General features: G+C 41.6%; 1 protein-coding gene across 1 annotated transcript in view; it reads left to right on the forward strand.

Moving 5' to 3' along the window:
• The window catches only part of STIMATE (STIM activating enhancer), a 39,549-nt gene extending 31,020 nt beyond the window's left edge, over positions 1–8,529 (forward strand). Inside the window, exons 5-8 of the mRNA XM_056847145.1 lie at positions 790–902; positions 3,013–3,090; positions 4,694–4,843; positions 8,246–8,529. Of these exons, the coding sequence (XP_056703123.1) occupies positions 790–902; positions 3,013–3,090; positions 4,694–4,843; positions 8,246–8,362 (458 nt within the window). The 3' untranslated portion in view covers positions 8,363–8,529. The remainder of the gene's footprint in view (positions 1–789; positions 903–3,012; positions 3,091–4,693; positions 4,844–8,245) is intronic.
• Positions 8,530–14,545: the final 6,016 nt, after the last annotated feature.

Below are 14,545 nucleotides of genomic sequence, written 5' to 3' on the forward strand. Positions count from 1 at the left end.
GACCCTTAGCCTAGTCCTGAATGCAAGCTAGCTATAACTGTCATGAGAATTACATATATCGTAGATACAGTTGTTTTTTAAGTGAAGCAAGGCCTATTCTGGACCACTACCAAGATGGCTGCCTGCCTGCCTAGAAATCCTTGTTCTGGTCCCTCCTGAGAAAAGGAGTCATGCAAATGTAATGCTTAATTATTTGAGCATTCGTTTGAGGAAAAAATAATGTAGTGACAGCCTGCAGAAGCCACTGAAGGGTCTAGTGGACCCTTCTGGACCGGCAGGAGTTGTAGAATGTGAAGGATGAATTACATGCCCCGGAGTCCCATCCAGCTCCATGGTTTTTATGATGAATATGTAGCAAGCCCGATGTAGGACTTCTGAAGTCTTTGATGTAACTCCTACTAATGAGTCATTGCAGTTAATCTGTGAGATCATACGTCGAGCAAGACAGTACGTACTATACAGTCCACATCCCTATACACACACAAAAATATTTCTGAAGCATTTCATTGCACTACGGCCCTTTTACCTACATAAACAAGCCCTCCTGAATAATTCTATTTGCAGAGAGCCAGGAGAGTGGGAGCTTTCTTGACCTCATCAGGGTGGCACCTGCAGAGGTCCCTGCTCAGATGATCAAAGCTGTCACAGTAGAGCATGGATTGTTTAAGATTGAAGAGGGACAAACATTGCTTTTTGATCAACATGTTTTTTTTATAGGCATGGTATTTCAGTATAGTGGTGTCTTGCCTACCAAACGGCTGTGCTAATCATTTGTGTGTTCTTTTATAGGTGACCCGCTGCAGTGCGGTGCTTGGGTGGGCCAGTGTGCATTGTACATAGTGATCATGATGTTTGAGAAAACAATCATCATTATAGTCCTTCTAATACCTCAGTGGAAAGAGGTTAGAGTCCTTCGTGCGTGTTTTTAATGATGGGGGAAGTGTGAATACGTTGCTATGCATGCTAGCAAGTAAACAGTGCTTTCCTTTAGCAAGACTGTCAACGATGGACAATAACATAATAATGGCTAAGCCTTCACTAACTGTCACCTTTAAAATGCTCTTGTATTTGTCAGGGCTTGATCATTTATTTTGCCCCACTGAGTAGTTGAATAATCTCTAATACACTATCTTTATGTTACAGTAAATGTCAGACTTCAAATGTCAGATCTGAATAGATAGGTAATATTTACTGAAACTTAGAAATCATGTTTGTACTTTTCTACAAGTACAAAATTCACCTGGTTCAGTTTATCCCATAACCCCAATATATCCCATAATGCCAGTATAAAGACGTCTATTTTTGTTGAGAGAAGTCTGCATTTAGTTTTTCAGTGAAATGTTTCTTCTAATCTCCACATTTTTAGAAACTTTTGCCAGTTTCTAATAAATTTGTATACTAAGGTTTTGTTTTGATGCTTGCTTTTAATTGTTGAAGTCTTTTAATTTTAATGTCTTCATTTTGGTATCAGCCATATTTATATGCTTAAAAGCCATAAGTTCCAAATGGTTGACATAAGGAGATTTGCAGTCTCTATGGCAAAGTTTTCCTTCTAGTCCTTCAAAGTCTCCAGGAACATCTATAACTTACTCCTTTGCTACTATTGAAAGTCTGGAAGATGAATGGAATCTGCAAGACATTAATGTAGTCTATTAAAGCATCTTTAGCAATAAGCAAACTTGACATATGGCTCCATGAGTTTTGGTTTATCATAGCAGCGCATGTCTGTTAATGTATAAGTTGATAGTTGTTGCACTTGTAAAAGTTGTAGGGAAGAATGCTGAAGGAAATACTTTACACTTGAAAACCTTGCCAACTTAAATTATGATATCCAAAAAGTGGATATGGTCTTTAACAGCATCCCTTAGAGCAGTGGTCAACAGTTAGATCAGCAAGTGTATCATAATGATGCTGGACAGTCCACTAAAGGCATAGAAGTCCGTTATTAGTTTCAGGCTGCATGCCTGCAACATGACCATCCTGTAACTCCAGCTACTTCTATTCCTTTAACTAAGGCCATACTGGCTTCAACAGATGTTCCATTAGATGTTACAGTCCTTCAGCCTATTCTGGAGAAGTTATATCCTTTCTCCTTCTTTTTCCTTTTACGTGCATTTGTCCTCAAAGGATGAAATAGAGAATACAGCCCCACTAATATTTCATTCGCTCTGTAGGATTTCGAGATTCTCAAAGAGGCCCGCCTCTTCAATGCTCATCCCCAGTGTGGGATAGCAAGTGGCAAGGCTGCTATGGGAATGAGAACTTGCATAGGTTTGGATGTGTCACAATAGGAGTAAAGACTCTCAAATGGTGTGTGGGCCCAAGTGATGGAGCCTCCTATAAATTGCTATCAGATCTCATGCTGAGCTGCCTGTACCTACCAAAGCATTAGCTGTGCAGCCTACATTTACTACCATCAGACCCCATTTTGTTTTATCTTGTGCTGATTTCTCCTCCCCCCCCCAGTCTAGTGATGGGACTAACTTTTCTTCTTATTGTATTTGCATGGGTCAGTAAACAGGTATTAGCCCACTACTACAAAATCAACAGGACAGCCAGCTGGCAGAACTGCGCCTAATGTTCTCATTCTTGCTTAGGAAAGCAGCCATTCAAACGTGGGCCTCCCAGATCCTAGTCCAACATATTTTCAGCATGGTTGGTGTCTACCTTATGATCATATTCCAAGCGCACGTCTGGGGTTAGACCACTCATGGCTTTGAAAACCAGCAGTGCAATTTTGAAATCAGTCTGTTGATTATGTCTGGTGCTATTATATCACTGTGGTTTGAAAATGAGACATTTTCAAGATATAATTAATGTTCAGTTTAATCTTTAAATTCCCAATTAAATAGGGAGTATCTTTTGAGAAGCATCTGAGCCTCACATGTCACTTAGTCAAGTTTAATGAGAAAAAAATTCTTCATGTACTAAACCAGTGCTGTTTATGGTGCAGATAATAAACATGTGTGTATGTCATTGTATGATATTAATGTGTTCCTTTTTCCTTTGCAGGTAGCTTTGTTGAATCCTATAGAAAACCCTGAGTTGGAGCTGGCTATCGTCATGCTGATAGTCCCCTTCTTTGTTAATGTTGGTATAAATGAAAGTTTCTGAATATTCATTGTGTTCCATTATTTTATTTATTTACATTATTTATAGTCTGCCTTTCTTGTTGACACTCAAGGCAGATTACACGGAGTAAGTCAATACAGTCAACAGAATGGGACAATGCAATAGGATTTGGATTGCAGAAATCTGAAACGGAGCTGAAACACAGAATAAGCATTAACATGACATGTTAAAGTCACGGAAACTGAATAATCAAGCTAATCATCTCAAAGGAAAAAGAGCAGTGGTACCCCTCCATCATTCGGCTTTCCAAAATTAAGGCATCAGTTATCCATTTCTTATTGCTTTGAAATCCATTCTTTTATTCCAGTTCATTTTAGATTACAGCATATTTGAAAGACAGTTTTAAACAAATCACATGAACATGTAAAATAAAGCTGCAGCAAAGCTAAAATACCTCACAGTTGTAACTGAACTAAGGATCTTTAACGGTCTCCCTGGCCACAGTTTTACAGTACTTCTGGAAGTTGCTCATCCTTTGAGTATCCAGAGAGTGAATTTATTTGAGTCACCATGCATGCACAATGCACTTCTTTCTGCATCTTCTAGGACACAGTCAGTTGACCAGTTGGATATTGTGTTGCTGGGCATTTGAGTGTGTCCAAATATTCCATGAAGCCAAGAATACTCACTGTATTCAAGGCAAGAGATGTTCGGAGGTGGTTTGCCATTGCTTGCCTCCATGCGGGCTGGGCAAACTTTGACTGGCCCAGGGTCACCCAGCAGGCTTCATGTGGAGGAGTGGGGGATCGAACCCAGCTCTCCAGATTAAAGTCCGCCACTCTTAAGCACTACACCACGCTAGCTCTTGTATCAGAATATATTGATGTGTAAAACATTTGAAAAGTTTCCCAACTATTGCTGAACAAGGCATGTGAAAGTGCAACAGGGTAATTCTAATCCAGATTATAACCAGACGCGTATGCTTGGATCCACTGGAGTACTCCATGGACAGATGGAATTCCACCCGCAGGGCGTGACTTTATCTCGAGCGGCTGCAGCCCAAAATGCCACTTAAAATGCTACTCCTAGGAGAATGGGGGCTGATTTTGGGAGATATTTTGGTCTGCAATGGGAGAGAGGTGTGAGAAAGTCAAGATGTGGGGGCGGGGATTCTTCTCCCTGCAGAAACTCCATTGGATCTCAGCTTTAATTTGAGCATGACTCAGCCTTCCATGATTCCGAGGTCGGTAAAGTGAGTACCGAGCTTGCTGGGGGTAAAGGGAAGATGACTGGGGAAGGCACTGGCAAACCACCCCGTAAACAACATCTGCCTAGTAAACTTCAGTATGTGACGTCACCCCGTGGGTCAGGAATCACCCAGTGCTTGCACAGGGGACCTTTACCTTTTACCTAGTTAGTCTTTGTTTGCTTATGCTGTTCTGCTTGTGTTAAGCATCCCAAATTTTGCCTTTTGGAAGAATTCAGTAACCGAGGTTTAGTGTTTTTAGTGCCCCAAATAACATTATGTAGGCTTTGCTATAATAGCACGAAACTTCCTTTAAATGTTACAGTTGTCTCATAGAATGAGATGTCACTAATGCAGACTTCTCTTTTGTACCAGGCATTAATGTTTTGGGTAGTTGATAACTTCCTTATGAAGAAAGGGAAAACGAAAGCTAAGCTTGAAGAGAAAGAAGCCGGACTAGATTCGAGGAATGGAAGCAAAGTTCGATACAGGAGAGCAGCCTCACATGAGGAATCTGAGTCAGAGGCAAGTCCTGAATATAACTCACATCCTTTGTGTGCTTATTGTTTACCGCTCCTTTTCTGCAACTTCAGGGTTTTTTTTCATGGACTTTAGTGCTATCTTAAGTGTCCAGTTGGACTATCTCCCCTTCTCCCCCCCAAGATCAATTAAATTGCTAGTCCTGCGCTGTGAAGCTTCACACACTCAGCATCTGTCTCTCTCTGACACTGAGGATTATTTCAGTTTCCTTTACTGAAGCATTCTTGCTTCTAGGCCCTGTACAACTATTTTTAATGAAATAAAATTTTCCATCTCTATTAAAACCTCAGCTACTTAATCTTCTGGCTAACTCACTCTGAAAATCTGTCCTGTACTTTTGCCATAGTTGGTTACTAATATCATTTTCATTGCTTTTATTGATGATTGTTATCACTGACACATTTTATCAGGGGGGGTTTTCTCTCCACAATCACATCCAAAGTTTAAAGAAGTTTTTCAAAACTGTGGCCCGTCATCCAGACATGGGTTTAGTTCAGGGGTGGGGAACCTCAGGCCTGGGGGCCGTATGTGGCCTCCGAGGACATTTTTGTGGCCCTCGGGAGCTCTGGGGCCCTGCTGCAAAGGCGGGGCGCAGGGTGGCCCTCCCAGAGAGTGTTCCTGGCGCCATGGCTTACAGCGGCGCTGCAGCGCCCTTTTTTGGGGGGGACCTCCTCTCGCTGACTGTTGAGCAGCGAGAGGGAGGGGGAAAGAGGCTGGTGGATCCCGGCGGCAGAGCATGCATGCAGGAGCCGATCGGGCTTCAGGGGGGCCCTTTTGTGGACTCTGGGGAGGAGAGGGCATGGAGACTGGGCCCGGTCACGCGGGGCTCTTTGCGCCGCCGTGTGTGTGGGGGGGGGCAGGGGAGGCTGGGGCCCGGTCGCGCGGGGCCAGCGGGTGTGTGTGTGTGGGGGGGAAGGCTTTTCTCTCTTTTCTTCCTCTTTTTCTGTCACTCTTTCTCCTTTCTCTCCCTCTCTTTCTCCCTCTTTCTGTCTCTTTCTTTGTCTCCCTTCGTCCTTTTCTTTCTTTCTCCCTCTCTCTCCATTTCTTTCTCCCTTTCTCTCCCTTTCTCCCTCCCTCCTCCTCTTTCTCTGTTTTCATTCCTCCCTTGCAGATCGACTGTGGGCTGTGCCCCCCTGGCACCTCGTTTGCTCGGGCCCACTGCTGGCTGCCCTTCCGCCTGGGAGAGGGAGTGGGGGCACCCTGCAGGCCTTCTCTGTGTGGCCTCCCCTGGGGTTGCCAACCTCCAGGTGGTGGCTGGAGACCTGGCAACCCTAGCCTCTTCCCCCCCCACCGGGAGATCTACACCTGGTATGGCCCCTGAATGATGTCATAAATGTGCAAATGGCCCTTGGCAGGAAAAAGGTTCCCCACCCCTGGTTTAGTTAAAGATGCTACCATGAAGGTAACTAAGAGTTATACTAATTTGGAGGAGAATAAAAATCAAATTGTTCTGCTCTTCATAACTAGTAACACAGTTCACCAGTGCTTGGTTTAATGGACAAAAGTGAGGAGTTGCACTCAACTGGGTGATATCTGAGGCTGGCCATTCTCTTTGTAAAAGGCTTCATATACACTCTGGTGTAAGATGGCAGCAGAGGGTGAATAGACAATCCATTTTTATTGAAGAGAGTCATTCTTGAAATGTACACATGTGCCCGATCATTCAGACATCTTTATTCAGTCAGGCTTCTGTTTACACTGCTAAGAGCTTTTTGTTGGGTATTTGTCAGGCATGTCTATGGTTTTTTAAAACTTTTCAAAGTTCTCTGTGTTACCAAACAACTAAAGATCAGCTGACCCAGTATTTCTTGTTAGATGGTGAGAGAGATGGTTAAAAGTTACATTAAGACCATGGTATCCTACTGGGACAAAGGAGCGCCATTTTAGAAGAAGAAGAGTTGGTTTTTATATTCCAACTTTCTCTACCACTTAAGGAAGAATCAAACCAGCTTACAATCACCTTCCCTTCCCCTCCCCACAACAGACACCCTGTGAGGTGGGTGAGGCTGAGAGTGTGTGACTTGCCCAAGGTCACCCAGGTGGCTTCATGTGTAGGAGTGGGGAAACAAATCCAGTTCACAAGATTAGCCTCCGCCCCTCATGTGGAGGAGTGGGGAATCAAACCCGGTTCTCCAGACCACACCACTCCAAACCACCACTCTTAACTACTGCACCACTCTGGTTTAAGGACTTTCCCAGAAGGTGGAGCTGGGAGATTCCTGCTCTGTGCCATGGCGATTGGCCTGTGGGGTTGATGTTATCCCCCATTCTATTTAATATCTACATGAAGCTACTGACAGAGATAATTAGGGATTTGGGGTTATGGTATCCCCAATAGGCAGATGATACCCAGCTCTACCTTTCTTTTCTACCTAATTCCAAGAATGCTGGTGATGTTCTAAACCAGTGCTTGGCATCTATAATGGGCTAGATGAGGGTAAACAAACTGAAACTTAATCCTGACAAGACAGAGGTGCTTTGGGTTAGTAGAAAGGCAGACCGGAGACTTGAGATCTCTCCTGTTTTGGATGGGATTACACTCCCCTTGAAAAGCCAAGTTCGCAGCTTCAGCTGTTGTTCGACAGTGCTGTCGCTTTAGAAAACCAGGTAGCTGCTGTGGTTTGGAATGCTTTTGACCAGGTTCAGCTGGTTCGCCAGCTGTGCCCATTCCTGGTTCAGATCTAGCCACAGTAATCAATGCCTTAGCTGTATATGGACTGGACTATTGCAATACGCTCTACTAGGGGCTACTCTTGAAGAGTGTTTGGAGGCTGCAGTTAGTGCAGAATGCTGTGGCTAGACTGCTCGTCGGAGCCAATTACTGGAAATATATGACCCCCCAGTCCTATAACAATTAAACTGGCTTCTAATCCTCTCCTGAGCCTAATTCAGGGACTTGGCTTTGACCTTTAAAGCCCTCAATGGCTTGGGATCGGGGTATCTGAAGGACCATCTTCTTCTATACATTTCTGCCCAGGAACTAAGATCTCAGGGAGAGGGCCTCTTGATTGTCCCGTGGCAGCCCCCACTTATGGAATAACCTCCCCATGGAGGTGCGCCTAGCCCCCTCATTCTCTACCTTTAGGAGGCAGCTGAAGATTTATTTATGAACGCATTTGATTAGTTCTTCCGCCTACCAGCAGTTTTAAATTATTGGTTTTAACTTCTGATTTTTATGTAATTATTTACATTGTAAGCTGCCCTGAATTCTTATAAGAGTGAAAGGCAGCTAATAAATGTTTTAAATAAATAATTTAAATTAATAAGACCTAGTTGATAAAAACTTCTTTTAAGAGTTTTTTGGGGGATGACTTTGAATCTATTTCAGGGGGAGGGAAGGGAAATAAAAAAATTAGTCTCTAATCATTCACCATAATCTTTCTCTAGATCCTAATTTCAGCGGATGATGAAATGGAAGAATCTGATGTTGAAGAAGATCTTAGAAGACTTACTAATTTAAAGTCTGTTAAGAAAAAGAAGCATCGATTTGGTCTGCCTGTATGACAGAGTCTATACCCTGCAAAATTGCAGGTTTTAATGGCAAGATTTTCCGTGGACAGTGGATTTTCACTTTGCATCAGTATGCCTGTTGGCTGGAAACTGAATCAAGAAAGATCTGTAAACAGGACGCAGAAGGTTAAAAAATGTACCTGTTCAGTTGCACTATGGAAACCCTGACCAAATATGCAAGTGTGTTGTCTTACCAAGTGTGGAAAAATGATGAGCAACAGAATGGTTGGGGACTTGGATGTGACAGTTCGGAAGAGACCATGGATCATCACCATTTCAGCCATGGCTCCTGAGCCAAGCAGTTCAAGAGATTTGGAAAGAGACATCAGGATTAACAAAAATTTGAATCAGTATCTTTTATTACTAAAACTGGCTTTTGCAATTTATTCCTAGAGCAGAATAGTTTTATGAATACAGATTGTAATTTAAGATTATGTATGGGTTTGTTTCTTAAAAGGTACCTATGGAACTAATAGGCAGAACAAAGATTTTTGTTTTCTTCCAAATGTTCTCTTCCCTGTTCAACTTTTTATATTTAAGTTATATTTTCATACTGGGATATTTAAGGATTCTCTGAAAATGATACTGTTACTCTTTGCCTGCAGTTAAAAGGTCAAAAGATTTGCGACAAAATCTGTATCCGTTTTTTCTCACCATGCAAAAGAAGAGTAACGTGTGGCAACAAAGGGAATAATGGCCTGGTAGCCACTAGATTGTAGCCTTGTGTTGGAGTGCTGTGCAAACCTAACTGAACCAAAAGCAGTTGTGTGGTAGCAGTGCTTAACGGATTACACCACTGGTCAATTCTGCGGTGTGGGTTGTATTCCTGGCCCTGCGCACTTTAGCCTAAAAAGCAACAAATATTAGCAATGGTTTGTCGGTTGAACATTTAAGAAGCTTCCACAATCCTGGTTTCTTAAACTTGCAAGTCTTCTGCTCCCACATCTCAGCTACTCCATAGCTGAAGCAACATTCCTCTTTTTTTATTTTTAAGAACAGTTCCTTCAAAACAGGACGTAGCACAGTTGACCTTTCATGTGTCCAGCAACTACAAATGGTGTTGTAGCAGGAATAGTAATTCCATTCCCTCCTAACGGTGTGCATTTGGTTTATTTCTCATCTTCAGTATGATTCAGTTGAGTACTGTAAAATACACTAATCACCACTGCTCATTCCTCAGTTTCCTCAAGACCAAACGAACTTTATCTGGCTGACTCCCTTTTAGGTAGGAGTAAGGCAGAGGTATATTGAAACGATTTCAGTTCGCCTAGTCACTTCAGCGATCCAAAGGTTGTTGAAAACATCTTTCAGTGGGATCCTTTCACACCCACCTTTGAGTGACTGCGTTATATTTTGATGCCGGTTACCATCTGACAGTTTTCCATGCTCATTTAAATCTTCTGACACAGAATAAAACAGCAAGGGTGGTTTTCAAATGATGGGGGCAGCCCATCTGTAACTTACAGTATCTGAGTAACAGACTGTATTTCAAGCCTTAAGATACATTCACTGACAAAAGCTCCAAATTTTTCAGAGATATAATTTTTTAAAGGTTTTTATGTGTAGTTGGTCTTAAACGTGGTAAGTTACACAGAATGCTGGTGTTGGGGTGATTGGTGCTTAGGAGATAAGCACCAAGGCGGCGCTCCCTTTTTTGCTAGTTTAATACAGCATGGCAACATTGGCCTCACTTATCCCACTGCCCATGTGAGACACTTTACTGGATGTTACAATTCAGAGCTATGTACTGGCCGGTGTTACTTTGCGCTGCAATATTCTCACATTATGTTGTTACTTGTTGGTGATCAGGTTTAAAAAAAAAAGGGAGAGGACCCATGTTTGTCTAACTGAAACCAGATAAAGCCTCTGTTGTGAGGGGGAATGTCCCTGATCAATGTTGCCTCCTAACTTATTAATGTTACATTTTCACAAAATACTTGATTGTATGAATTACTGATCTGTCAAGTATTGTATACTAAAGCAGGTTCTGTTACGCCTATGTGAGATTCTTTTCAGTGTGTAGGAATGGTTGATACAATTTTGGAAATTCAGGAGGACACTAACAGATATTTGTTCAGGTGTATAATGGGCTAGGATTGTGGGGGGACTGATTTTGTGGTAGTGAAGGTACGAATGGATGCCTGCTATTCTAATAGCACATAACTGGTTGACTCCAAAAGCTTATTTTATTAATTTTCTACCCTGTTTCTGTTATGTAAAATATCTGTTTTTAGTCTTTGGATAGTGTGTGTGTGAAGAAGGGTGGTGTTTAAAAATAACCCCAAAGCCTTAATTGTGTTGTTATTATTTTCGTTAACTATGGTATTAACTAGGTGCCCTCCAGCAGCTGAAATCAAGGTTTGAGGGGTGGTTAAAAAAAAGATATGCTCTTTTGCTTCCATCAAAGTGGTTCAACATCAGAAGGGCATTTGTTCTACGCATATAACATTGTGACAAAATAAAGGACTATTTGCCAAAATCATACATTAAAAATATACAGAGCCACAAATCTGGCTATTGTGTACTTACTGAATAAAAATAAGACTTAGTGAATTCCATCTAGTGTAGCTCTTTCCCAGTCTCTGCAAAAAAAAAAACCTTTCCCTTAGCTCCTTGCTGTTTGTCCAAACTTATACCCTGAGGATTGTGGGACCCTTATGATCAAAACGAGCCACAATACATGGGTCAGCAGTGAGGTGAAGGAACTGGGTGAAATCAGCACCTCCTCTTCCTGCTGGGAGAGAGGAACGCAGTTTCATTTTGTAGTTCAGCATGCTAGGCTTCCTTAAGCAGGGCATGAAAGGGATGGCCATCTTCTGTTACGTCCACAGTTTCAGAAGTATATGGTATCAGAACTACACTATGTCTGTACATGGAAGCCCTATATAGCAATCCTTTCTTACAGCCATTGATGATAGACATATCCTCCAGGAATTGATCTCATTTTATAAAAAGCCATCTAAGCCAGTGTCCTATCACCACTTTATGTACTGTGTAAAACAGTTATAAAGTAGATTGTATGTTGTTTTTCCCTCTCAACTTTCCAGTAAGCTGTTGGATTTGTTATTATGTTTGGGCCCTTTCCAAAAAGTAGGGAAAGATCATCAGAAAAATTGGGGGTTTCCTGCCTTTTAAAAAATGTTACAGTTACTTAGTGCTTCATTTTGTCTTGCAGTTAAGCAGAGGGGAGTGTGTTGGCTTATTCTTCAGCGAGTTAACGTCATGACAGTTTTGGAAGATGACAGAGTAAATTTGGCCTCCAAATGTTGCAGTCATTTGATTGCTGAAGCTGCTAGGTATGTAGAAAAGCTCATCACAAAGAAGTGTACTTCAGCTTACTTTTTTTTTTTTAAAGGTGACTAACGTCTGTTCCATTCTGCACTCAAAATAGCTACACAGTACACTGCTGAGCTTGAAGGAAGGGGTACCGGTAGCAGTTTTCTTTGCCAAATAGATAACATAACAGAAATCAAGTAGTCGTGGATTTGACTCATTGGCTGATCATGTTATCAAGTGCCCAGCGATGATTATTTGGGAAACCCTGTGGTCATTATGCAGTCTTCATTTGCTGGCTTTAACGTATTAATGTCTCCTTGACTGTTTTAAAGTCAAATGCTTTATCTTATTGTTGCTAACAAATTGTGTTGCGAGCTTCTCTTCAGGGAAAAGACCTCATACTCGTTGACTTACGAACCGAACTAGAACAATGCAAAGTGTTCTGTATACATTCCCTCAAAGGCATGTACTTGGTTTGGGTCTTTTTTTAATCTATGCCTTTCTGGGAGGGAAGGGGATGGGGGGATGTTCAGACTTAACCTTCTCTGTTTTGAAATGTGGGCATCTGTGCCCCTTGTGCATGGCTAATTCCAGAGCTGCAGCTTCTGTACAAAAGTGGTAGTGAACACACACACACACACCAAGCCACATTGGATCATGGGAGACTTGCAATACATCCAGTATTTTAAAGTTTCCAGTTAAATTACTGCGAAGTACTGTGGTTTTACAAAGTAAAACTGCAGTATCTTGTGTGTTTTTTTAAGAAAGGGTTTGTCTTTATAAGTAAGGGTTTTTTGTTTATTTCAAATGAGAAATATGTGGCTTAAAAATAAAGGGGAAATATGCTCCGTGACGTTAAAGATGTGAGCCATGATGCCCTCTGGATCATATTGTTTAACACATGGTGTTGAATTAAAATGGAAGGTTGTGATGTATTTCAATGATGGTTTACAATAAAGTTTTGACTTCATACAAATTTGTCAGTTCTTGCATTCAGCATATGACCTGTGTGTTAGCTGTAGTTAAATAAGTTCAATTAGTGGCAGACTCTTTTAATATATATATATTACGCAGACATATTGGGCTGGGGTTTGTTTTTGCTTTGGGGTGTGTATTTTGTTCCTGACACAGAACAAGCTTGTGGATCAAATGTAAAACTGAAAAGAATTTTGCAAAGAGTCTGCATACTCCAGCCCCATTTCTTCCTTGGGCACAAATGGAAAACGCAGACCTCTTCTTTCTCTGCAAGATCCATTTCAGTGTCATCAACCTAGGTTTGTCTTCAACTACTGGGATTTATAAACCTTGAAGCATAAAACTTCCACAACTAACTGCTGGTGTGATAGGAAGGATACTTCCTGAAGTGTCTGAAGTGACTAATTGAGAGATTTGTGCTGCTGCCTTTGTGTTTGAAACATAAAATACTGTTTGTTTAAAGAGACCTACAAGATCATTGCTAGTGCTGAAACAGCTACCTTAAACACAAAATATGAGCATGCTCTGTGTAGTGGTTAACTTTTAAAAACTTGGACACAGAAACTTAATTTTTCTGTATGACAGTCTTATTTTAAAGGTCTCCTTAGTTTCAAAAATAGCTTACCAAGAGGCATGGAGGGCTGCTGCTTGAGAAGCAGAAGCCCCAAACTTGCCTTGGGTACACAAAATAGATTGTGCTGCTGTTTGGATCCTGGATCAAATAAACAACCCTGCCTCACAGATGCACAATTTTTAGTGTTGTGATTCTGAACAAAGTTAACAGATTACAGAATTCAAGTAGGTGTTGAATTCTCCATGGTGGTCCAAACTAAAGTATATTTTAAATTATTTACCAAAGTTCATAGAAATAATACAGCTGGAAGGGGCCTCAAGGGTCATCTAGTCCAACCCCCTGCACAATGCAGGAAATTCACATCTACCTTCCCCCCTTACTCTCCCATTGACCCAGAGTTCATTTGATTTCTAAAGATCAATCAAAGGGAAAAAAACTGCCTTAATCCTGCCCTATCCTTGATCCAGTATTGGCAGCATTGTTAACTGTACTGGGGAATAAGGAGGTTCTTTCTGTGGAGAAAAGTGTTCTTTCCAATAGTGAAGCTGACTAGGCCAGAGGGGGCTTGATACAGTTTACTTCGCAGCTATCAGTAGGATTTAGTCCCCTTCACTACTAAGGGAAATTGGAAGCAGTAATAGAGAATGTTTTTAATGACAAGAAGCATGTTGGACTAGCACCTTGGAGACATGGGATCAAATCCATGAAGCTCAATTGGTAACTTTGGACTGGTCAGGCACAGTCAGTCTGACATACCTCATAGGGTTTTTATGGGGGATAAAATGCAATGAAAGCTGTGTATATAGCACTCTGAGCTTTGTGGAAGAAGGGTGGGATAAAGGACGTAGAACAAATAACAATACTGCTGAAACATAAAGGAAACTTTACAGTTGCAGCTTTCCTAAAATCCATCATTAATTCACAGCCCTTGGCTTGGACCCCCTGCCCTTCTGTGAGCAGAAGTGTATTTTTATGTACTTACTTTAAACATTTCTGTGGTGCCGTTTCACCCAGATAGCATCTCTCAGATGGTAAACATCAAAACATTTATAACATTAAGCAGCATTTAAAATAAGGTATATATAAAATATTTAAACAGTTCAACAAAAACATATAGACTTTAAAAAAAACACCCAGCAACATAACCAGGGAGAAGGGCCCATGTGAGTTACTGGGGGTACGCCAAACAAAACAAAAAAGTCTTGCTGGCAGAAGACAACAATAGAGGGTGACAGATGAACACACGAAGCTGCCTGATACTGAATCAGACCCTCCATCAAAGTCCATCAAAGTTAGTACTGTCTACTCAGACTGGCAGCAGCTCTCCAGGGTCTCAGGCAGGGGTCTTTCAC

The sequence above is a fragment of the Euleptes europaea genome, chromosome 1 (genome assembly GCF_029931775.1).
Source record: "Euleptes europaea isolate rEulEur1 chromosome 1, rEulEur1.hap1, whole genome shotgun sequence".
Classification (NCBI taxonomy): domain Eukaryota; kingdom Metazoa; phylum Chordata; class Lepidosauria; order Squamata; family Sphaerodactylidae; genus Euleptes; species Euleptes europaea.